Here is a 26,256-nt window from a genome sequence, read left to right on the forward strand (position 1 = left end):
CCATGTACAGATGCAAGAGCTGGACAGTGAAGAAAGCAGATAAGAAGACAATCAACTCATTTCAAGTGTGGTGCTAGAGAAGCCAAAAAGATTGCTTAAGAGAGCCAAAAAGATGAGCAAATGGGTCCTTGAACACATCAAGCCTGAAATCTCCCTGAAAGCCAAGATTATGAAACTGAGGCTGTCATACTTTGGCCACATAATGAGAAGGAATAGCTCATTAGAAAAGACAATAATGCTAGGAACGGTAGAGGGCACGAAAAAGAGAGCAGCATAGGCTAAATGGATAGACTCAATTTACAGGGCCTAAGCAGAGCAGTGTAGGACAGGGGGACTTGGAGATGTCTCATCCACAGGGTCACAATGAGCTGGAATCTACTTCAGGGCAGTTAACAACAACAACAACAACAACAGGCACAGGAAAACCTCTTCCCCCATTTAGTCAAATAATCTTTTTCAAAGCCATTCAAGTATCTCACTATCCTTTGCTCTGCTTTTTCCATTGACCGATAGCAAGGAATTCCTCAATCTGAATGAGACTCATTAATCTGGCAGTATGGCACACCTCTCATAGACAACAGGTTCCAGCCAACAGTAGCCGGCTTGCCGTCCTCCTTGCCGCTGCCTCACACTTATCAGCTCCCTTCACATTCCCACACATCCTGTTCTAGGAGGGCAGGTTTTGCTCTTGAAGCATGAACAATCACAAGGGAACAAGCTTTTCAACAGTTATCTGATTCCCCACCTGCCCAGGAGAACCATCTGTCCCCAGAAGTCCTGCGCCTTTCCTCCCAACTGCCCAAATGCCTGCCATTGAGATATGCCATATGTGTCCCTCCATACACTCATTTTGTCAGCCAACAAGCCTTAAAGTTTAATATGAGCACTACTAATCCTCACTCCTATCAGCACCATTCCTCAAGAATGACAGAAATTTATTTGGCAGGCAGTCGATGCAATGCAGGGACCATCCTGTTGCCTGGGGTTTCCAGTCACAAACAGTGCTAAGAGCAGCACCTCTATGTCTAGAACAGAACAAAGGCAAGACAAGCATTCCTGCCCTTTGCTTGTTCCCCTGAAGCCAAGAAAGCCATGGTCCTTGCTGAAGTGCTCTCTTTAACGTAGCCAGGCAGTGTCAGAGCTTGGTAGTCACAAAGACTTTCAGTTCAAATCACCTTGGTCAGCACCCTGCCTCTCTGTCTAAATGCACAAGTCATATAGCCTTTCCCCCCCCAAGTGAAGCACTCTCTGTATGAATGTGAAACAAGTATGTTCTATGCATGGATGTGAAAGCTGGACAAGAAACTTGGTAGGAAAGAAAAAGATCTGCTTATCTGAAATGGGATGCTGGGGAAGAGTTGTACAGATATCATTAACCACCCAAAAGACTATTACATGGGCTCAAGAGCAGATCCGGCCTAAACTCTCCCCTGATGTAAAAATGACCAAAGTGGCACTATTGTGTAAATTTACAGCGCTTCATAAATAAAGGTTAATAATAATATTGTACTTTGGATACATCATGAGACAACATGACTTAAGAAAACATGATAATGCTTGGCAAAGTGGAAGTGTAAAGATATATACATATGTAGATACCAAAGTCTGGATCGTTTTATGTCATGACCTCCCCAGCAGGTAAGTAGAAGACAGATGTCAGGAAGGAAAGGGAGGGTTTGCCTATTTTATGTTTTGGTCCCATCCACCCCTGATTCAGCTCTTCCCTAAAACACTGCCCTCAAGAAACTGCAGCATGCAAGATAAAATAAAAAAGTTGCCCACCTGCACTTCAAATCCCTCATGGCTTGGATCCAGGATACTGGAATGACAATCTAATATGTATCTACTCACAGATCCTCTGTTGAGTACATACATGCTTGTATTCATTTAAATGAAGAAGTAGATGGACTTCTCTATAGATGGTCTTCTATGGGTGGGTACACGCCCTGGGGGCAAGCCAAGTGAGTTTGTCACTAGGGAAAGACTTCTTAGAGTTGTCTGATCTTCGAATTGATTCTGTGGCCTGTTAACAGACTGCCAAAATAAAGCTGCTTCGGGTCTCTTTGGAGGTATGCTGTTTAAATGATGCATGCATCCGAAGAATTCGGGAGCTGCACCAAAGCTGCACTCCAGTCCTTGTCTTTGTGTCTTTGGCGCGACCTCCAGACTCTTAGGACCCATGCATCATTTAAATAGCATACCTCCAAAGAGATCCGAAGCAGCTTTATTTTGGCAGTCTGTAACAGGCCTATGAGTCTATAATTACACAATGTACTCCCTAAAGAGGCCCAACTGGTACCTAATGTCAGTGTTACACAAGGACTTCTGATTTCTTTTATGCCTTTCAGATTTAATTTTGGTCCTGCTGTTTGGGTTTTTTTTTTTTAAAGAAAAGATCTGACTTTAAACATAATTTTCGGAGCATGGTGAATCTCCTTCTTTGAAGTTCTTTAAACAGAGCCTTTATGGCCACCTGTCATGGGTGCTTTGATTCTGAGTTCCTGCATGGCAGGAGGTTGGACTGGATGGCCCTTGGGGATCTCTTCCAACTCTATGATTCTATGATTTGCATATATACAATGAGATATCTTGGAAATGAAACCCAAGTCTAAACATGAAATTCATACATGCTTCGTATACACCTTATACACACAGCCAGAAGGTAATTTTATACACAATATTTTTAATATGTTTGTCCATAAAACAAGGTTTGTGTGCACTGAACCATAAGAAAGCAAAAATTTCAATATCTCCGGCACCCATGTGGACAATTTTGGATTTGGGAGTATTTCAGATTTTGCATTTCCAGAGAAGCGAGACTCAACCTGTAATAATAATGATAATGCTTATTATTATTATTATTATTATTATTATTAATTTCGTACCCACCTCTACCTATAGATCGAGGCCAGGAACAACAACAGATTAAAATACATCCCTGTAGTTAAATTAAATATTGCTTTTATATATGGGAATCTCCAAGGAGACAGATTAAAATACAACACATAACATCAGTTAAAAACGCATAAACCAGAAAACCGATACTGCTGGTCAGCATCATCCCTTCTGTTTTTATGTGCCTTCAGGCTGCCTGTCAACATATGACAAACCCATGAATTTCATAGGGTTTTCTAAGGTAAGAAATAGTCAGAGGTGGCTTTTCCACTTACTTCCTCTGAAATGCAGCCTACAGCACCTGGTATTCTTTGGCAATCTCTCATCCAAGTACATATCACACCTGACCCTACTTAGCTTCTATGATCAGACAGGATCTGCCCCCTTTTAGGGTATTTCAGCCCATATCATTAGACAATTGGCAGTAGGGAGGGGGGGATAAGGCTGAGAAACAGAGGCATGTGCAAGGCACCACAGGTGAGTTTGCAGTTGGAGTCCAAATCTAAACCATCCAGCAGTTCAACCTCACCTTTGGCCACCTTTCCAATCCAGCCTGGGTCTGCCTACATTTCAGACTCCTCTTCCCAACAAAGCCGCCCGCCTAGAATCATCTCAAATGGGAAAAACAGCTCCTCCAAGCTGCAGGGGGAGTCCCCTTGGAGATTCCCATATATAAAAGCAACATTTAATTAACTCTAACTACAGGAATGCAGCCAGCTCATTAACTACCCAATACTGATTTTAATAGAACGTCTGTTCTCCAGTCTCTCAGGCTACAATACTGATTTATTCAGTTGGTTGGCTGGTCAGATGCAGCCTTCGGTGTTGCAAGCAAGGCACCCATAACTGTTGAGACGCTACTCTAGGACTGCTCTGAATAGGCTTCCACTACTCCAAATGGCACTCCACTTCAGGGATCCTTCAGAATTCCTTGCTGCAACACCCTTTTACCACACTTGGTATTTTTAGCTCATTGTTTTCTATTTTGGCAGCTGAGAAAGTGCAGTCTGTAATTCTACCTCCAGTTTCATATTCTTTCTTAAAAGTGAATACAACATCCTGTTTATAATAATAATAAAGTCACTAGTTGGCAGGATGACAGTCGATGGAAAAAAGAGAGAGGGAAAGGGGGAAGAATTTGTTTAAAAAGAAGAAGGGGGAGAGAAAGAGAATGAGAGGCAGAGATGGAGAAAGCAACTGGAAAATTGAGTGCTAGCAAATTTCAACGCCAAGTTTCTCATTTGCAGCAGTCCAGAGGAGGTCACCAGTTTTGCTCGCAAGTCAAGACAAGGAACAGAAAAAGATCTGCCCTGTGAGACAGTGTAAGCCATCTTCTTTCAAGCAAGGACTTTGCCTTGTTCAGGAAAAATGATGTGAGGTTTTTTTCCACAGTCATTCCCACAACAGGAGACATGGAAAAGGCAGCACATCACAACCCAAAATGACCCTTTAATCCCCCCCTCTCTCTTTCTCTCTCTCTCTCTCTCTCTCTCTCTCTCTCTCTCTCTCTGTTTCCCAGCTAGGTTCAGCAGCAATAGAAACAAAAAGATATGAATGAAAATTAAAAACATTTGGAAAAACCACAGAAATTGCTTCAGGGTTTTTTAGGTTTGCTTTACGTTTCCTACTCCGGCATCTCCCCTGGACTTTTGGTTAGAAGTCTGCATTTTAACATTTCCTTTCTCCCTCTTTGCTTTCCTCCTGAATTTTTTTGCACATAATGCACAATTGGTGGAGGCAGGTGACACTATCAAGTGGGGGAAGGAAGAGACTCTGTGCCCAACAATCACGGCTATTGCCACCACACTCACCTAGCCCACTTCATGGTTTCTGAAACTGCAAATGCAAACATGGTCCTTTCCCCTTTCATCTCTGCTTGCTTTATTTGCTTGTGAAATATTGGCTCTAAGCTATCAGAGCAGAAGTGGTCAGGGAATTCATGAATTTTCTTTCATTCCCCTCCACCCTTTTCAATTCTCATCAAGGAGTGGAAATCATGCCTGTAAAATACACTGTTTCAGAGTGAGTGTCACCAATATACCTATATGTGCATCAAACACCTCTGTATGTATAAAACTAGGACATGAACAAGAAAGGCTTTAGCCTTGTATAGTCTTACGCATCTTAGTGGTACACTCCATTTCTATGTATATGAAACAGATTCAAGTGTTGCTTCTTTTCAGAGGGCTTGTCCACATGAAGGAGCAATCAGGTGTGGGGAGCCCATGATTGCATGTCAGGCCTAGGAAGACTTTTTTTAAAACTGGAATTAACCTGGAAATGACAATGTCCATTTGGAGGAGAACTGAAAGGTTGTGGTGACAGGGTGTACCCCCCAAGTCTCCTAAGAGGCTAATGCAGACCCCTAAGGGACTAAGGGACTCCTACAGTTGCTCACCTCAGACTCAGTGCAATGATGACCCCACCATTTTTATTCAGGCCCTTTCCTTATAGCAGCAGTGGCAGAAGCCTTTCTCATGTGGAAAGGTTACTTTTGTTGGAAAGCAAAAATTCATGATGGCTGGTGGATTCTGAGACCTGCAGTCCAAAAAAATTTCCCCACTTTTCCCAGCACTGCTTTCACTTGTGTAGCAGTGTAGACATGAAATAGTAGGTGTATCTTGCTGCTTTGTTATACGAGGGCAAACAAAAGAAATTCCTGACTCTCCAACAAGTCCTCTAGAAATGCGACAAGACCTGGGGAAGTGGAAGGAGAAGGTGTCTGTAGTGTGCATCAACTAAGGCTGGCCTAGTCTGCCCAGCCAATACTTGTGAGCTCTATATGTGACCTTTGATGTCATTCTTTAGCACTTTATCAGTACAGTGCTTCCACAGTATCATTAGAATCATAGAATCATAGAATCATAGAATCGTAGAGTTGGAAGAGACCACTAAGGCCATCCAGTCCAACCCCCTGCCATGCAGGAAATCCAAATCAAAGCATCCCTGACAGATGGCCATCCAGCCTCTGTTTAAAGACCTCCAAGGAAGGAGACTCTATCACCTTCCGAGGAAGTGCATTCCACTGCCGAACAGCCCTTACTGTCAGGAAGTTCCTCCTAATGTTCAGGTGGAATCATTAAGTAAGAGAAAGTACAGTAAAGGCTGCCATCAGTTTTTACTGCACAAACCCTACAAGCCACCAAAGCCCACAAGCAGGTTTGGAGATCTCCAAGACTTCCAATAATCCTAGCTATATTTCTTTCTTTCATAAACAGGAGGAGAGACATGGGCAATAAAATTTGTTCTAAAAAGCTGACAGCTTTATTCTCAAATGAGTTCAATGAAAGGGATCCACGCAACTAAGAAGCTTCCTACTGTCGCGGTCACAGTTACAGTCATTAAAAAAGGTACTTTCTGAACTACTCTACATCCAAAAGCTCTAACATTTCATAAACTATGGATAAAAAAATAAAATAACATAAAAATAAAAGAGACAGTGAAGTTCCCAAGATCTGAATCATTTACTCAAATATGTGTTCTGTCCTCACAAGTCCTTTGAAAAGAAAAACCCAAAAGGCAAAAAGGCTGTTCTTCTCCTAGCCAGAAGTGAGGACCAATGAACCAGCTTCCCCTGTTTCAGAATCCTAGATGGGTTTAATCACCATCCCAAGACAGGCCACATTGTGGGAAGAGAGCAACAGGAAAAAGGTGGAGAATTACCTTAAGTCTCTTCTTTTGGCCAATTCCTCTGGGGGGATAACCCAGGGGAGGATCTGGGGGAGGCACTGCAGGACCTCTGGAGCGAAGTCAGAGAAATCCACACCGTATTCTGTCAGGATGCCTTCTGTTTCCGGCTCAATTTCGCCAGCCTGCCCAAGACTTTGGGCCAACTGCCTGTGGAAAATGGAAAAGAAGTGTACGTTCCTTTTAGTGGTTTACAAGATATTTTACAATCCCTGACAGAGCTGGGGTTGGGTGGGTGGGCTGTGGTTTCTGAGCCAGAGAGGAGAAAGACGGCAGGGCTTAAGAGGATATGCTTTCCATAGGTCTGCACACTACACAAAACCTTAGAAAAGGGGTTCAAATGTAGGGTGCCCAGGGGTGGAAGATGGAGTTTCAAAGGGTGCAACAAAGATACTTGTATTAATCTGGATTCAGGTTTTTGTTTTGTTTTGGTCAATCAAGAATTGCATGAATCCACAGGCAGACCTGTGGACAGAAGTCAGCAAGGAAGTTCCACATTTTGACAAAATCATGAATGGGACGCAGGAACAAAGAAGTCATTGAACTTGATGTTCACAACTGGGATTCATTCTACTATTTACATTTTTCCCTGAATAAATTAAAATCAAATTGCTCAATTTAGAATTGCATTTTAAGCGCTGAGTTAAAAACTTTGAAAAGTTCAGTTTCTCCGCTTGCAGTATTCTAAGTGGTTCAAAAATTAGAAATTATACTTCTTCATCTTCAAATGTGGTATCACTTTTGTATGGGGTGCAAACGCTAATCAAATATTTTCTAGGGATGTGGGGCATAGAAAATGTTGGGAAATCACTGCCTTAAGAGAGTGGCAGAAGGTAACCCAGCCTGGTCTTCCCTTACATTTTAAACTGAGGTGGGAACCATGAATTTTGCAGGCCACATGTAGTAAATAAATAAATAAATAATGTCCAAGATCATTTTGCAAACCCTGGGCCTCCCATGTTCACTTATTTTAGTAACAACTAAGAACTGTTCCTAGAATTATAGAATTGGAAGATACCACAAAGGCCATCCAGTCCAACCCCATTCTGCCATGCAGGAACTCTTAGTCAAAGCATACCCAACATATAGCCATCCAGCCTCTGTTTGAAGACCTCCAAGGAAGGAGACTCCACTACACTCTGAGGGAGTGTGTTCCACTGTCAAACGGCCCTAACTGTCAGGAAGTTCCTCCTAATGTTGAGGTGGAATCTCTTTTCCTGTAGCTTGCATCCATTGCTCTGGGTCCTATTCTCTGGAGCAGCAGAAAACAAGCTTGCTCCCCCTCAATATGGCATCCCTTCAAGTATTTAAACAGGGCTATCATATCACCTCTTAACCTTCTTTTCTCCAGGTTAAACATCCCCAGCTCCCTAGGTCTTTCCTCTTAGGGCTTCATGGTTTCCAGGCCCTTCACCATTTTAGTCGCCCTCCTTTGGACACGCTCCAGTTCTCAATGTCCTTTTTGACTTGTGGTGCCCAGAACTGGACACAACATTCCAGGTGGGGCCTGACCAAAGCAGAATACAGTGGCACTATTACTTCCCTTGATCTAGACATTATATTTCTATTGATGCAGCCTAAAATTGCATTGGCCTTTTTAGCTGCTGCATCACACTGTGACTCATGTTCATATTGTGGTCTACTTGGACTCCTAGATCCCTTTCACACATAGTTTCATTCAGCCAGGTGTCTCCCATCCTATATCTGTGCATTTCATTTTTCTGCCCTAAGTGCAGTACCTTACATTTCTCTGTGTTGTTTCATTTTGTTAGTTTTGGCCCAGCTTTCTAATCTATTAAGATCATTTTGAATCCTGATCCTGTCCTCTGGAGTATTAGCTATTCCTCCTAATTTGGTGTCATCTGCAAATTTGATAAGTATGCTCCCAATTCTGGCATCCAGGTCATTGATAAAGATGTTGAATAACACTGGGCCCAGGACAGAGCCCTGTGGGACCCCACTGGTCACTTCCCTCCAGGATAAAAAGGTGCCATTGTTGAGCACCCTTTAGGTTCGGCTGGTCAACCAATTCCAAATCCACGTAACAGTTACTTTGTCTAGCCCACATTTTACAAGCTTGTTTGCAAGAATATCATGGGGAACCTTGTCAAAGGCCTTACTGAAGTCAAGATATACTATATCCACAGCATTCCCTTCATCTACCAAGCTGGTAATTTTATCAAAGAAAGAGATCAGATTTGTCTGGCATGACTTCTTTCTCTGAAACCCATGCTGACTCTTTATGATTATGGCATTGCCTTCTAGATGTTCACAGACTCTCTGTTTAATGATCTGCTCCAGAATCTTTCCTGGTATTGATGTCAGACTAACTGGAGGATAATTGTTGGGATCCTCTTTCTTCCCCTTTTTGAAGATGGGGACAACGTTTGCCCTCCTCCAGTCGGCTGGGATCTCTTCTGTTCTCCAGGAGTTTTCAAATATGATTGCCAATGGCTCCGATATTACATTTGCCAGTTCTTTTAGTACCCTTGGATGTAGTTCATCTGGTCCTGGAGACTTAAATTCATTTAGATTAACAAGGTATTCCTCTACTATCTCTTTACTTATTCTGTACTGAAATTTCCCTATTCTGTCCTCTGCTCCATTATCCTCAGGTTGAGTTCCCTTTGCTTTTTCTGAGAAGACTGAGGCAAAGAAGGTCTTGAGTAATTCTGCCTTTTCTCTGTCTTCTGTTAGCATTTTGCCATCTTCTCCACGCAGTTGCCCTACCCTTTCCTTCTTCTTCCTTTTGCTGCGGACATATCCATAAAATCCCTTTGTTGTTGTTCTTAACCTCTCTAGCAAGCCTGAGTTCATTCTGTGCTTTAGCTTTTCTGACTTTACCCCTACACATGCCTGCTATTTGAATTTGTCTTTGGTGATTTCCCCATTTTTCCATTTCTTATACATGTTCCATTTAAAACTTAGCTCAGTTGAAAGTTCCTTAGTCATCCATCCTGGTTTCTTGAGACACCTCCCATTTTAATTTCTCACTGGAACTGTTTGAGATTGTGCCTTCAGTATCTCCCTTTTGAGAAACTTCCATCCATCCTGAACTCCCTTCTCTCTTAGTATTCCTGACCATAGGATCACCCCCAGAATTTCTCTACGTTTACTGAAATCTGCTCTCCTAAAGTCTAGAATGCGTGTCTGACTATGCCTGGCTTCTCCTTTCCATTGTATAACGAACTCCAGGAGAACATGGTCACTTCCACCTAAGGATCCCTCCACTTGCACCCCATTAACCAATTCATCCCTGTGGGTTAGGATCAGATCTAAAATAGCTGACCCCCTTGTTGCCTCTTCCACCTTTTGGACCATGAAATTGTCATCCAGGCAAGTGAGGAATTTGCTAGACCTTGAGGATTTGGCCGAGTCTGAATTCCAGCAAATATCAGGATAGTTGAAGTCACCCATCACTACTACATCTCTCTTTTCTGAATGTGTGGTCATCTGTTCTAGAAAGGCATCATCCAGTTCCTCCATCTGACTTGGGGGGTCTGTAGTAGACTCCCACCGTAACATCCTTGTTGTTTCCCTCCCTTTAATTTTTATCCAGATGCTCCCCACCTGGCTTCCATGATTGATGTCCTGGATCTCTTCACTGGTGTAAATATCTCTGACATATAGTGCTATTCCTCCTCCTTTCCTGTTTGGCCTATTTCTCTTAAAAAGGTTATACTTCTCTATTCCTACATTCCAGTCATGAGACTCATCCCACCAGGTTTCAGTGAGGCCTATTATATCATATTTGCTTTGTTGTACTAGGAGTTTGAGTTCATCTTGTTTACTTCCCATGCTCTGTGCATTAGTGTAGGGACATCTTAGACCAGTGATGGCGAACCTATGACACGCCTGTCAGTGCTGACACGTGTAGCCACTTGGGGTGACACGCAGCGTCCCCCGGGACAAACCTGCTTTTGGGGGGCCCCTGCCAGTTTCCCCCCAATTGGGGCCTTTGTCCTGGGCCCAGCCTCCAGAACGGGCGCGCTCATGCGGCCATTACCACAGCCTCTAACGCGGCTGGCCGGCCACCCACCTCCTCCTCCTCCATGGCTGCGCCATGCCGCCCTCTGCCTCCACCGCTCCCCTTCCCTCTCCCCCCCAGCACAGCTGCAGCGCAGCCCACGGCCAGCAGCAGCGTGCGCTTGCCCCTTTTGCGCGCTTGCGTGCGGGACTTAAGGGGCAGCGCTTGCCTCCTAAGCCTTCTGGCCAATGGCAGACAAGCAGGGGCTGGCCTAGTTTCCAGCCCCAGTCTGCCACTGGCCAGTGTCAGGCGCCTTGGAGGAGGAGGAGGAGGCAAAGGAGGCAAAGGAGAAGGCAGAGGCGGCGGCGGCGGCAAAGGAGTAAGAGGAGGAGGAGGAGGCAAAGGAGGAGGATAGGCCTCTGGGGCAGGGGGAGGGAAAAGTTTTTTAAAAAAAAATTAAATATATACAACCCAGCCTTGGTATTTTATTTTATTTTATTTTATTTTATTTTTAAATATATTCAACCCAGCCTTGGTTATTTTATTTTATTTTTGTTATTAAATAACAAAGTGTCCTCCATTTTGACCATGTCTAAGAAACATGCATTTATATTAACATTTTTTAAAAAAATCATTATTTTTTTTGGCATGTCCTCCATTTTTCAAAAAATGTGTCCTACATTTGTAAATTATGTTTTTTTGTCGAAGTGACACACCACGCGAGTTATGCTCGATTTTTTGCCGAATTTTGACACACCACGCCGAAAAGGTTGCCCATCACTGTCTTAGACCATGGGTCCCCCTACTTGCTGCCTGAGCAATTTTTTTGGCCTCCCACTTTTGGGTCCTTGCACTATTTGTCTTGTTCCCTCTATGACAGTTTGACTATTTTCTCCAGCCCTTTTGCCTTCAAGAATACTGTGTCCCTCCCCTATATAACTCAGTTTAAAGCCCTCCTGATCAAATTTCTGAGACTATTGGCAAAAACGTTTCTGCCAAGTGGCATGAGATGCAACCCATCCGTTGCAAGAAGTCCCTCCTCATGGAACCTCAGACCATGATCCAAAAATCCAAATTGTTCCTGGCAGCACCATCTGCGGAGCCAGTTATTCACCTGTACTCTTCCTTCCTGGACCATGCCCTTCGACTGGGAGAAGAGATGAGATGACAACCTGTGCATCCTCTTCACTGCCTGCAGGAGCTGCACCTCTTCTTTAGAGCAAGGCACAGGCGGGTGCTTTTAATACTGGAGTGAGGGGCTTTAGGTTTGGCTCCCCTCTACTCCCCCCAAAAAACATGAACTTCCTCTCAAAGGTTAACTTCTCTTCACTCATTACTGAAGAAATGAGAGGGAGGGGAGCACTTTTGGAAGCATCATGAGCCAAAACCTTTCATGGAGGAAGGAGGACAAAATTGGTCCATGGACCTGCCGCCATTCTATATGGAGAAGGGGAGAGCATTACAGTGGACAGAGAATCAGGTCGGAATAGGAAAAGCAAACACTCACATTCCTTACTCAGCAAGAAAGCCCTCATGGAGTACTTATTCACATGGCTGCATGCCTCCAACCTACTTGTCATGACAGCACAACAGCAAAGGGTAAAGGGCTCCCTGCCAGGCATGGGGAGACAGCACTGAGTCTCTCGGGAGTGCACAGACATTGTCCTCCTTTTCGGGGCTGCCACAAACCTAAGACTTTCTTTGCATTCCGGAATGACAAAGGAATTCTCCCCAGACCATCTTGAGTCCAGACTGGTGTGGGGTTGCCCCTTGTTCCAAGTTCACATCATCAATACCAGCACAGATGTCATAAACAGGATGGTGATTCCCCACAAGGTCTCCTAGATATCAGGAATAAGCTCACCTACCTCATGCCCACCACCCAAAGCAGTTGCATTAATGATTATTTGCTATGTGTGCTTTGCTATGTATATCCTGCAGCACTGAACACAAAATTGTGAACACAAATTAGTCCTTCTTTTGTTCACAAACACGTATTTTCAAAACAAGAGAAATAAGGGGATCTGTGGACTGAAGTTATGGCTGAGTCAAAACTTTAAAAGCACTCCTAAAGAATAAAAAATAAAGAAGCTGCTGCTAATAACCACAAGTGATCAAAAACATTGGCTTTCCACTGGTGGACTGAAACCGAATACAATGGGGCCTTAGTATTTGCCAAGGTTTGGTTCCAAGACCCCCATAGATATCAAAATCTGTGGACATTCAAATTTCATTAAATACATAGTGAATTGGTCCCCTTATATCAAATGGCAAAATCAAGCTTTGCTATTGGATAGAGATATAAAGATAGAGATGATAGAGATATGTTGTTGTTAGCTGCCCTCGAGTTGTCCCCAACTCATGGTGATCCTGAGGATGAGACACCTCCAAGACTCCCTGTCTGCCACTGCTCTGTTCTGTCCTTGCAAACCCATGCCTGTGACTACCCTGACTGACTCCATTTATCTTAGAGATTCCTAGAGAGAACATATTAATTAAAACCGCAAATAATTCAATCCGCAATCAAAACTGCAAATGTGGAGGGCCAACAGTATCTGAAGACCTCCTTGCTTCCTGTAACTTGGTACTTCGTTGTTTGTCTCAGAGATTTTCCCAACAAGTTAATGACAGAACAATTTTCTTTTGAAGTGACTCATGATTATCATCAGCCCAGACTGCTTTAGATATTCAATTTTCTCCCAGAATCAGTCATGCCTGGCCATGCTGGCTCTCTTGCTCCTTCTGCTCTGACTGAAACAGACCTGCAGGATGTATTCTCCATGGGTCTGATGTGCCTCCTTTCTTCCTAATAGTCCCATTGTTTGTGAGCCTTTCCACACCTTTGTGGGAACATGCCAAAGCCCACCAGCACTAGAATGGGGATGGGAGAATGCCAGCTTCACTGCATCTAAATTGTTTTTCCTCTCACTGGCTGTAGTGATGGAGTTGGAGCCATTTTTTCTTCCCAGCTTGTTTTACTCATTCAGCTAGATAGCTACTTAGCCATTCTGCAATGCCCAGGTGAAGTTCCTGGTTTGGCACAGCTTGTTAAAAACTCAGTGAGGATGGGGAAAAACACAGAAAGAGATACTGAAAGAAGAAAGGAAACCTTAAAAGGAAGAAAAAGTAAAAGGAGAGTATTCTGTGATCTTGGTGAGACCTTAGAGAAAGAATAGCCTGGGATGCACAGAATTTTTAAAAAGAGCGAATTATGTTTCAGAGAAAAAACAGAAATATCAGTCTTCTGATCATCTGCGGTTCTCGCTAAGAGAACGCCATGGAGTTAATAGAGGGCAAATAGAGGGAGGGATAGATAATAAATGGGGCTGGAAAATATTGACAGAGTAAACAGGACGTAGTAGGTAGAAGAAAATGTTTTGTGGTGTACAGAGAACAAGAGAAGATAACAGAAATAATACTGCAAAGGGAATAAAGGGTAGGGAGAGAGAGAAAAGAACATCAGCAATCTAAGATATGGGGATGACACCATACTACTAATGGAAAACATCAAAGATTTGGAACAATTATTAAAGAAGGTCAAAGATGAAAGTGCAAGGGCAAGTTTAATGCTGAACATAAAAAAACTACAATAATGACTACAGAAGAAATACATAAATTCAATGTAGACAATGAGGAAACTGAAATAGTTAAAGATTTCCTATACTTTGGACCAAATATTGATCAGAATGGAGCCTGCAGTTAAGAAAATTAGAAGACTAGGAATGGAAGGGACAGCTAGAAAGAACTAGACAAGATCCTAAAGAGTAAAGAAATACAACTGAGCACTAAAGTTAGAATTGTACAAGTCATTGTACTCCCCATCACCGTGTACGGATGTGAGAACTGGACAGTTGATAAAGAAGATAGGAAGAAAGGAAGAAAATCCATTCTATTATTATTATTATTATTATTATTATTATTATTATTATTATTTATATAGCGCTGTAGATTTGCACTGTACATAAAATAATAATTATATAAGAGTAAACCTGTCTATGGCATACAAATTAAGAAATAATAGGACAATACGTATAAAATACATCAATACAGGAAATGGTTCAATAAAACAGGCAACAAAAGAACATCAAATAGCAAATGATAATCATGCAATGCCTGGGAAGGCTTCTCTGAACAGGATGGTCTTCAACTCCGTTTTGAAGCTGGTTAGAGAAGTGATGGCCCTTGTGTCTCGCGGGGGAAGAATGTTCCAGGAGTGAGGGGCAGCGAGTGAAAAGGGGCGAATCCTAGATGGGGCAGAGGAAATCCTGGGCTGGGACAGCCGATCTTGACTACCAGAACGGAGGGCCCAGTGGGAAGGTGAGGAGAAAGAAGGTCTGATAAGTAAGGAGGGGCCAGCCCATGGAGGGCTTTAAACATCAACAGCAGGAGCTTGTACTGAATGCGGAAAGGGAGGGGGAGCCAGTGAAGGGATGCCAACACAGGAGAGATGTGGTCAGAGCAGTGGGCGGATGGGATAATGCATGCAGCTGAATACTGGACAGAGATTAAAGGACGGAGGTGAGAAAGAGGAAGCCCAGCCAGGAGGATGTTACAGTAATCAAGTTGTGAGACCACTAGGACATGGACCAGGTTCTTGGCAGTAGAGGCAGAGAGATATGGTCGGATTTTGGCAATATTGTATAAGAAGAATCTACAAGCCTTGACTGTGGTCTGGCTTGTAGGGATACAAAACAGAGAAGAGTCAAAGATAAAACCAAGACTGCAGGCTTGCTGGACTGGTTGAATAGAAATGTTGTCCACAGAGACAGAAAAGGAGTGTTGAAGGGTGGACCTAGGAGGAAAGACAAGAAGCTCCATCTTGGACATGCTGAGCTTCATTTGACATGTGGTGCTGGAGAAAAGTGTTGAGGATACCATGACCAGTCAAAGAGACAAACAAATGGGTCCTAGAACAGATCAAGCCTGAAATCTCTCGGAAGCTAAGCTGGCTAAATTGTGGCTGTTGTACTTTGGCAACATCACAAGTAGCCATGACTCCTTAGAAAAGACAAAGATGCTAGGAGAGGTGGAGGGAAGTAGAAAGAGAGAAAGCCCACAAGCTAGATGGATAGACTCAACAAGAGAGGTCATAGTCCTGAATTTGCAGGACCTAAGCAGAGCAGAGTGGAGAACAGGTCTTGGAAATGTCTCATCCAAGGGGTCACCCTGGAGGGCAATTAACCACCACCACAACAACAACAAAGAAAAAGAAAGGTGTAGAGGTGTGGGGGCATAGTTGGTGCTGTCACGGAAGGAAAGCACATTTTATGGTGTTCAGAGAAAGGATGAGATACAGTTACCAGAGAAAAAAATCTTGAAGACACCTGCAGTTCAGACAACAAGCACTTTTCCCCTAATTATATAACAATGCTGCCTTCATAAATTATTATAAAAGGGGGCCAAGAGGGATTTGAGTCATCCTCTCTTCCCAGTATAGTCTACATTACTGTCCATGTTGAATGGGTATTGCCTATATCAGAGCAGACTTCACAGCCAAGAAATCACATGAGATGCACACAGAGAAGTCTATAGCCAACATCCACTCAAACTTTGCTCATAGACTGTTTACAGCCATTGGAAGCAGCCACGGTATTCTAAAGGCTAAGGACCACCACTAGTTGTGAACTTCAGTTATTTTTCCACCCTTACAAAATTTAAGGACATGTGAGGTTGCTAATTTCCACCTCTCAACAATGACCTATTTCAAGTAGTTTGCAAATATCTAATCCCTTTTCATGAAACCAATACTGGAAACTACTCTTCAACCAATGTCCAGACAACTGTAATATCTGGCTATAGAGAACAGTCCTTGAGTTCCTGTATTGGGAGAAAGGCAGGTTATAAGTAAATAAAATGATAGTTTTTGTGCGTTTTTCAGGCTATAAGGCCATATTATTGAAGAGTTTATTCCTGATGTTTCACCAGCATCTGTGGCTGGCATCTTCAGAGAATGCTGGCATGGAATCAGTGTAGTTTGACACCCCTTTACCTGTCATGGCTCCAGCCTGTCACATCCTGGGATTCATAGTTTGTTGTGGCATCAGAGTTCTCTGCCATACATACTATATGTGGTAGGGTTGCTGCCACATTGTAGAATCAATGGGTCATTAATTAAATAGACCCCCTGAGGCCTTACCATTCAACAACAGAACAATACACAGATGAACAAGTAAATCGCTTTCTCTCAACCAACAGTATATATAGGCAGTGAATAGGATGAAAAAGCTGCAGCTGAAATTCTGCTCTCTAGAAAAGCCATACAAGGGGAACAACAGGGTTGACTCTGTACCTGGCCAGGTGACCCAGGGAGCACGTCATCTCCACCCAGATGGCTTTATGCAGTCTCAGCCACTCCTGGGTGTGTTCTTCCACCTGAGCAACTTGTTTCCTGTTGAGAAGGCCCTGCCAGGCTTCCATCCACCTCTACTGTAGCTGCTGCTGCTGCTATTACCTCTGGACTATATGGCTGCCCTTAAACCAAACCACTTGCTGTTGACCCATTCACCCACATTTGGCTTATTGCTTCCTCCTTTCTGGTCTTATTTATTTACAGGTATTTGCAAACCATTTGGATCTGAAGATCCAAAGTACATCATACAATGGAAAAATTGTGAATTGCAATGTTTACATTGACAATGCAATAAAGGGTAGGTTGGGCTGCACAGGAAAGGCTTGCCCCTCCATGGCCCCTGCCGCCGCCCCCCCCCCCCCCCAAAAAAAAGGGGGGAAGGGAAGGGAAGTTTTCAGCATGTATCTGAAAATAAAAATTGCTGGAGGATGTCAAATTTCAGAAAGAAGAGTATTCTACATAATGGATGTCATAATGCCAGATGCCCTGCTTCCAAATAATTGCCAAAAGGACCACTTGTATTTGTGGAACCATCAGGAGGACCTCTAGATGACCTCAAGGACTACATGGGTCTACAAAGGAGAAAGCAGTCTTTCATGTAACCAGTTCCCAAGTCATTTAGGCCTTTATAAACTAGCCATTAAGGCCTTTATAAACTAATAGTAAACTTTTTACCTGGCCTTAAATAGGCATCAGATCAATTCTCTCTCATCAGAGAAGTGGTCTGCTTCCAGAAGGCCATACCACATCTTCAGGCATTAGATCTGAAATTCATTGGGGCATCCTCCTGAGCTCTGATTCCATTGACACCAGCTATGCCTGTGCCTCAATCCTCAAATTTACCCAGTCCATCAGAGATTCAGGATGCTTAAAACATGGAACACAGACACATTTGTTTCTCAGCTGCTCCTTACTGTCTGCTGGAGGTGATTATTAGTCACTAAACTGCAACTTTAAGTCTTACCTTCTAATTTGATATACAGGGACTTTTTGTTTCAGATCATCACAAATTTACCTATACTCTATAATCACTATATACCCTCCAAATGCTGTTGGGTTTCAACTCCCAGAAGCCCTACCCAGTAATGGTGAAGAAGGCTGCAATCTAAAATCCAACACTGGGAAGACTGATCTACATATACACACACATTATTTTGTCTTCCTCTGATAGTTTCCAGCCCTTTCCACAGGAAACAAACCAAGCAAAAGGCTCTGCCCCCTGAGAAGATGACCACATAGCCTTGCTCAATAAGGAAGCGCCTTCCTTTTGACCACCAGGTGGCATCCAAGGGTCACAGAAGTCAGCCCCCTCCCCTAAAAACACGCCCCTGAGATACTACCAGGCTCCTCTCCCACCTGGGCACATTGGCATTCCAACAGGGACATCATTCCAAGAACCCTTTTTCCTTCCTTACATCCCCTAAGGTCACTAGTGACACCATGACAGGGCAGACAGAGGAACACCAGCCACATATTTCCAATCAGGTTGGAAAGGGGGAAGGAATGGTTCCAGATCAAATAAAAGAAAGACCACATCTTGCCAAGAAAAGCATTCTACACAAAGGAGAGCAACTCCAGCGTCTCTTTTCACTGGCAGGAAGGGCTGATCTTCTCAAAGACGATACAATTAAAAGGAAACTGGATGTAATGCAAGAGCACTGGCATTGTGTCAGCAAAGTTGCATGCCACAGCAGACCCAATGGGAAGCCGCAGTGGTGCCTCAACACCTTGTGACAACACAGTGGTGACTGTGTGACTTTCTCTGCCATCCCTATTCCCACACAAGGAGTAACACAAACAACTTCACTGAGGGTGCAAAAACAAAAGCAGAAGGCTGAAGACTGAAAAACAAGCTGACCCCTGTGACTGGCACTGAGGTACTATGCCTCTCCCCTTTGTACAGGAAAACGCAGGCCTGGGCAACCAAAGGGCTCCACTTTTGCTTTGCTGCATCTGATGGGACTGAGGTGCCAAGCTGGGTAAACATTATGCCAGCTCATCATATAGCTATACAGAAATCATAGAATCACAGAATCATAGAATTCGAAGAGACCGCATGGGCCATCCAGTCCAACCCTCTTCTGCCATGCAGGAAATCTAATCAAAGCATCCCCAATAGATGGCCATCTAGCCTCTGCTTAAAGACCTCCAAGGAAGGAGACTCCACTACACTCCGAGGAAGGAGTGTGTTCCACTGTCGAACAGCCCTTACTGTCAGGAAGTTCTTCCTAATGTTGAGGTGGAATCTCTTTTCTTGGAGCTTGCATCCATTTCTCCATTGGGTCCTGTTCCCTGGAGCAGCAGAAAACAAGCTTGCTCCCTCCTCAACATGACATCCCTTCAGGTATTTAAATAGGGCTATCATATCACCTCTTAACTTTCTCTTCACCAGGCTAAACATCCCCAGCTCCCTGAGTAGTTCCTCATAGGGCAAGGTTTCCAGACCTTTCACCATTTTAGTCGCCCTCCTCTGGACACGCTCCAGTTTCTCAATGTCCTTTTTTAATTGTGGTGCCCAGAACTGGACACAATATTCCAGGTGGGGCCTGACCAGAGCAGAATACAGTGGCACAATTACTTCTCTTGATCTAGACACTATACTTTTATTGATGCAGCTTAAAATTGCATTGGCCTTTTTAGCTGCCGCATCGCACTGTTGACTCATGTTCAACTTGTGGTCTACTTGGACTCCCAGATCCCTTTCACATGTAGTTTCATTCAGCCAGGTGTCCCCCATCCTATATCTGTGCATTTCATTTTTCTACCCTAAGTGCAGTACCTTACATTTCTCCGTGTTGAATTTCATTTTGTTAGCTTTGGCCCAGCTTTCTAGTCTATTCAGATCATTCTGAATGTTGATCCTGTTCTTTGGAGTATTAGCTATTCCTCCTAATTTGGTGTTATCTGCAAATTTGATAAGTATGCTCCCAATTCTGTCATCCAGGTCATTGATAAAGATGTTGAATAGCCCTGGGCCCAGGACAGAGCCCTGTGGGACCCCACTGGTCACTTCTCTCCAGGATGAAGAAGAGGAGCCATTGTTGAGCACCCTTTGGGTTCAGCCGGTCAACCAATTACAAATCCATGTAACAGTTACTTTGTCTAGCCCACATTTTACAAGCTTGTTTGCAAGAATGTCATGGGAAACCTTGTCAACCTTACTGAAATCAAGATATACTTTATCCACAGCATTCCCTTCATCTAACCATAGAAATGTTATTCTATGGTTAACAGTGAGATATTGAGCCCAGGGATGGAGACCTGGTGCCTTCTAGATTTTCTGGGTCAAAACATGTTAAGCTATCTGATAGGAAGGACTAGCAATTTTTCTTCTAAGTGCCTGTTTCTTTCTTTCCTGGAAACTCTCCAGAGACTGGGATCTGAAGGCTTGTGGACTGGCACCAATCCAGGGATCACCACTTGGAGTAGCATGCTCTAGATTATGATTCCTCATAAGACCCAGCTATCATGGGCAATGGTAAGATGATATTATTATTATTATTATTATTATTATTATTATTATTATTATTATTATTAACCTTTATTTATAAAGCACTGTAAATTTACACAGCGCTGTACATACAATCTTTTTAATTGGACGGTTCCCTACCCTCAGGCTTACAATCTAAAGACACGACACAAAAGGAGAAGGGAAAGATGGTGGGGAAGGGGCCTCTCTAGTAGGATAATACATATAAAATACATAGCAATACAGGAAATGATTCAATAAAACAGACAACAAAAGAACAACAAAAAGCAAGTGACAATTATGCAATGCCTGGGAACGCTTCTCTGAACAGGATGGTCTTCAGCTCCGTTTTGAAGCTGGTTAAAGAAGTGATGGCTCTTGCTCGTGGGGGAAGAAGGTTCCAGGAGTGAGGGGCAGCGAGTGAAAAGGGGCGAATCCGGGATGGGGCAGAGGAAATCCTGGGCTGGGACAGCAGACCTTGACTACCAGAACGGAAGGCCCTAGTGGGAAGGTGAGGAGAAAGAAAGTGTGATAAATAAGGAGGGGCCAGTCCATGGAGGGCTTTAAACGTCGACAGCAGGAGCTTGTACTGAATGCGGAAAGGGAGGGGGAGCCAGTGAAGGGATGCCAACATAGGAGAGATATGGTCAGAGCGGTGGGCGGATGTGATAATGCGTGCAGCTGAATACTGGACAGAGATTAAAGGACGGAGGTGAGAAAGAGGAAGCCCAGCCAGGAGGACGTTACAGTAATCTAGTCATGAGATCACTAGGGCATGGACCAGGATCTTGGCAGTAGAGGCGGAGAGGTATGGTTGGATTTTGGCAATGTTGTATAAAAAGAATCTAGAAGCCTTGGCTGTGGTCTGGATCTGAGGGATACACGACAGAGAAGAATCAAAGATGAAACCAAGACTGCGGGCTTGCTGGACTGGTTGAATAGAAATGTTGTCCACAGAGACAGAAAAGTTGTGTTGAAGGGTGGACTTAGGAGGAAAGACAAGAAGCTCCGTCTTGGACATGTTGAGCTTCAAACGCCGATGGCGCATCCACTGTGAGACAGCTGTGAGGCAAGACGAGACTTGCTGTTCAAGCCTTGGAGAAAGGTCAGGGGTGGAAAGATACAACTGAGTGTCATCGACATACAGATGGTAGGAAAAACCAAAAGAGCTGATGAGTTTACCTAAGGACAGCGTGTAGAGAGAAAACAGAAGGGGACCCAGAACAGAGCCCTGGGGAACTCCAACAGATAAGGGAACAGGAGAAGAAGTCTGACCACCTGCAACCACTGCAAACGATCGGCCTGACAAATAAGATCTAAACCAGTCAAGAACAGAGTCTGAGAACCCAAGGTCAGAGAGTATGTCAATTAGGAGACAGTGATCAACGGTGTCAAAGGCTGCAGACAAATCAAGAAGGATGAGAACAGAGTAAAGGCCATTAGCCTTGGCCCATAAAAGGTCATTCGAGATCATAGTGAGAGCTGTCTCTGTAGAATGCCTTGGGCGGAAACCAGACTGAAAGGGATCGAGGATGGAGTTGGCTTCAAGAAACTCAAGACAGCGAGAATAAACAACCTGTTCCAAAACTTTAGAAAGAAAGGGAAGAAGAGAAATCGGACGATAGGTAGACAAAGAGGAGGGGTCAAGAGAAGGTTTTTTCAGAATTGGGGAAATGAGAGCATGTTTGAAGTCTGAAGGGAAGGAGCCTGTAGAGAGAGAGAGATTGAAGATATGGAGAAGTGAGGGCAGAAAAGAGGGAGCTATAGAAATTAGAAGACGAGTAGGAATTGGATCAAGAGAACAGGTTGCAGGTTTGCAAGAGTTCAGAAGTGTAGATAGTTCATCCAAAGAAGCAGGAGGAAACACAGAAATTTTTTTAGGGGAGGGCGAAAGAAGATTATGAGCAGAAGAGAAATCAGGAGGGACTATCTCAGAGCGAATGGTGGTAATCTTAGAGACGAAATAATTAGCAAAGTCATTAGGAGAGAATGATGAAGAGACAGGAGGAGAGGGAGGTTTAAGCAATGAGTTGAAGATGGAGAACAAACGCTGCGGAGCGTTTGGCGGAGATCAATGATTTGTAATAAGTTTGTTTAGCCATAGAGAGGGCGCGTGAGAAGGAGGAAAGAACAAATTTGTAATGAATAAAATCAGCCCACTCTTTGGACTTTCTCCAAAGATGTTTGGCCGCTCTAGAGCAGAAACTTGATGATAGGGGTAAGCCAGGGCTGAGGCCTAGTCTTAGAGGAAGAAGTGCATACAGAGACAGGGGCAAAATGGTCAAGAGTCGAGGAGAGAGTGGAGTTAAATAAAGACATTGCTGAATCAGCAGAATCCCCGAGATTTAGGGAAGAGAGAGATGAATCCAGGATCAGACCAAGATGGTTAGAGTCAACAGATTGAAAGTTACGAAAATGGCGTTGAACAGTATGACGAGGAGGTGGAGTATGAGAGCTGAAGTCCAAAACATTTGGAGAATATCACATCACCTAGTCCTCGTTTATATGTAGATGAATAGACAAAAAGTTTAGGGGTGATGAACATGTTCATCCCCCCTAAACTTTTTGTCTATTCATCTGCTTGTTTCAGTTTAGGGCATCACCTCCCAGTTTTTTTCCTAGTTTATATGTAGCCTAATGCTATCTCCCAGTGACCACATTGAGGGCAGGGAATCGTCTATTATCCCCTCTGTTGTAAGCCGCCCAGATTCCCAGTGATTGGGCAGCATATAAATACATCCTATTATTATTATTATTATTATTATTATTATTATTATTATTATTATTATTCCCACCCGTGCTGTCATGTGGACCTTCCTGGGTGAGATGCCCAAGTAGGTAGGTAGGTATACTGAAGTTTATGGTACGGTGGCTGTTACATTATATTATGCTACTTCCAAGGTGGGGAAGTGCCAGCTTGTGAGTGCATGAGGCCTGCAGGGTCCTATTCTGCAGCCCCTGAAGTCCCCCTGCCGAAGCCACTAGAGTCCAAAAGAAGGTGGGAGGAGGTTTTAGGTTTTGAGGGGTTTTTTGTCCTATCTCCACATGGCTTAAAATCATTGCAGAACATAATTTTTTGGCTCCCATAACACTGAGAGAGAGAGAGAGAGACTTTGAGATACAAGGAAAAGAAAAGAAAAAGCCAAAAACTGGTGGAAAACAAAATCATGTTGGGGGTACCTGTGCAGCCCCTGAGAGGGACGTAGGAGTGAAAAATGGCACCTGGACCCTCCACCATTGCCCACCCCTGAGCTTCACAGTAGTGAGGGACCACAGACTAAATATGGAAACACCTGCATGCTGTAACTGTACTTCACCACTGAGCTTTTCCCCAAAGCCCTCCTTCTGCTCCCTTTCACCCAGCAGCCACATACCCTTGGGCAAAATTGCTGTCCTCTCTCCAGTCCACAATACGGCAGATGAAGAGAGTGTTGACGTAATCCTCTGGCCTGGTGGCAAAATCTGGTGGGCAGTCAGCCAAGGCAACATACGCACGAGGCACTCTGTGATCCACGGGTGAGAACATGGCGCACTTCTTGAACAGTTCACTGTTGCGATCAGTCAAGAGACGGATGAAGCCCGTTGCTGCCCTGGAATGCTTCTTCTCCAAGATGTAGACTACCTGAAAGAGTCACAGAAGTCACAATTTAGTGTTTAAAGACCTTTCATAAAATTGGGCAAGAAAGCAAAGCTTGGGGTGCTTTCCTCATTCACAAAGATCCACCTACCTTTTGTTCTGATGCTTAACATGGCATCCATTTTAGTTCTATGGAAGTGGCAGCAATGTCCCTTAGAGAGGAGCTGGTTCTAAAACAGAGTCCAGTGGTGTAGTGCATAAGATCATCACCTCACAGCAGGGGTGGGAAATGTGAGGTCTTCCCAATACTGTTGGATTGCAACTCCCAGCAGTCCTGGCCAGAACAGCCAGTGGTGAGGCATGCTATGAACTGTAGTCCAATAATAACTGGAGGCCACATGATTTCTACTCCTAACAGGTCACTGGTTGCCACATATATCCATCATGCACATAGCCTGTTCCTCTTTCACATCCAATACCAGCCCAAGCATCCTGCAAAAGGAAGGTTCCAAACCCTTCTATAAGGCTGAGTATAATCAACGCTATCAGGGTGTAGAGAAAACAGTTAATGGATCTGTATATTTGGACCAGCGTGGTGTAGTGGTTTGAGCACGGGAGTAGCACTCTGGAGACCAGAGTTCCAATCCAATGGATTTCCATGGCTGAGTGGGGATTTGAATCCTGGTCTCCAGATTCACAGTCCAAAGCTCAAACCATTACACCATGTTTCCTCTTCAAATAAAGCTTATACTCCAGGAAATATAAATTGGTCCTGCCCAAATAGCTAAAATGTATCCTTAGAATAAGTCTGTAAGGTGGGCTAGGAAAACAGATCAGCTCACCCCAGTGCCAGAGCCAGAGCTTATATTCTGTTTCTTCTCCAAGAACTCGAGTGGGCATGCAAGGTTTTCATTTTACACCCCCACATCAACCCTGTGAGATAGGTATGGCAGGAGACAGGACCAGCACTACTAGTAATCTTCATGGCTGAGTGCAAACTTGAATTTAAGTTTTTGCACTTCTAGTCTGACCATCTAATCCAAAAGGTGTGGAATCTCTGGCACTCAAGAGGTTGCTGGATGACAAGCCTGGCCATTGTTGGAACTGGAGTCCACCAACATCTGGAGACCCATAAGTGCTCCATCCTTGCCCTAACCCCTGCACTACTTGACTGCATGATTCTCAGAGCAGCTGACAGCTGCAAGTCTTATGAAGTTTTGGAGGGGGAAAGGAGTTCATAATTTGGGGATCAGATGGATTTGGGGGGATGGAAATTACAGTCTTCTTTAGTGTCACAACACTACCTTGGCAGTTTTCTGAAGGAAGTGTTCTGGATCATTCATCTTAGAGGAATCTTCTTGCTTCACATGGCAGGTGCTGCAAGTCTCCGGATCCCTCCCTAGGGAAAACACAGCATAATATACACACCCAGCATATACTTCAAAATCCTTTCCTCATTTCAGCCTTTTCATATCCCCTTTTGGCAGTCCCAAGAGCCAGTTCTGAGTGCTGGCCCAGACAGAAAGCAGCAGAAATGTTATGTCAGAATCACCGTGGAACAAATAGCAGCATTTCAGTAGCCCTCCAGGCCACAATGCGGAACAGATATATGGTCAACTTCCATTGTGCACATCTGCTAAAATCAAAATAAACCCCAAAATTTACAAGAACATCTATAGCAGCCATAATAAACAAAATGGTGGAAAATACACTCTATTTATTAAATGCAAATTAAAGTATTTCAATTTCCTGGCATTTCTTACATTGGGGTAACTTTGCTTTTCACATTATATAAATAGTTCCCTTTAAGTACACCTATTCATTAAAATATTTAATTTCCTTTAAAGAATGTTATGCAAGGTTATAAAATGCATATTTAGCCTAGAAACCCAAACCGCACCTTGCAAGGAGATAGTCTTCAACCATAGCCCAGCCGCTATTTTTAAAAGGCTCAGGAAAAGTCATATACGCTCTAAGGAAAGGGAGAAAAGAAACCCCTCCGGATACCAGCAACATATAAGCCAGGAGACCAATAACTTTTACCCATCACACTTAGTTTAGGGATATGAAGCTCAGTAGAAAAGCAACTTGAAGGCACACACACATGTCCACTTTACCATCAACCTTTTAACTTTGAAGTTGGTAAGGCTGGATGGAACTGTGAGAGAAGCTCAAAAGGGATTAATCCGCAAGGCACTTGGTAACTTGAATAGGATGCCTCCTAACCACACAATTAATTCTTCATTTTATGCTCTATAAATAATGAAAGTCACCAGGGCTGTGCTGAGCTGCTCTAAAACACATTTGCCATC

At 43.7% G+C, this 26,256-nt stretch overlaps 1 protein-coding gene across 2 annotated transcripts in view; it reads right to left on the reverse strand.

Moving 5' to 3' along the window:
- The window catches only part of LOC149317879 (DIS3-like exonuclease 2), a 343,644-nt gene that overhangs the window by 167,058 nt on the left and 150,330 nt on the right, over window positions 1-26,256 (reverse strand). For both annotated transcript variants that reach the window (XM_089508605.1, XM_089508604.1), the window contains exons 8-10: window positions 25,249-25,343; window positions 23,742-23,989; window positions 6,559-6,732 (exon numbers count right to left, since the gene is read on the reverse strand). In XM_089508605.1, coding sequence (XP_089364731.1) covers window positions 6,559-6,732; window positions 23,742-23,989; window positions 25,249-25,343 — 517 coding nt within the window. The remainder of the gene's footprint in view (window positions 1-6,558; window positions 6,733-23,741; window positions 23,990-25,248; window positions 25,344-26,256) is intronic.

The sequence above is a fragment of the Sceloporus occidentalis genome, unplaced genomic scaffold (genome assembly GCF_023333645.1).
Source record: "Sceloporus occidentalis isolate IW3139 unplaced genomic scaffold, rSceOcc1.0.p SCAF_2, whole genome shotgun sequence".
NCBI classification, from domain to species: domain Eukaryota; kingdom Metazoa; phylum Chordata; class Lepidosauria; order Squamata; family Phrynosomatidae; genus Sceloporus; species Sceloporus occidentalis.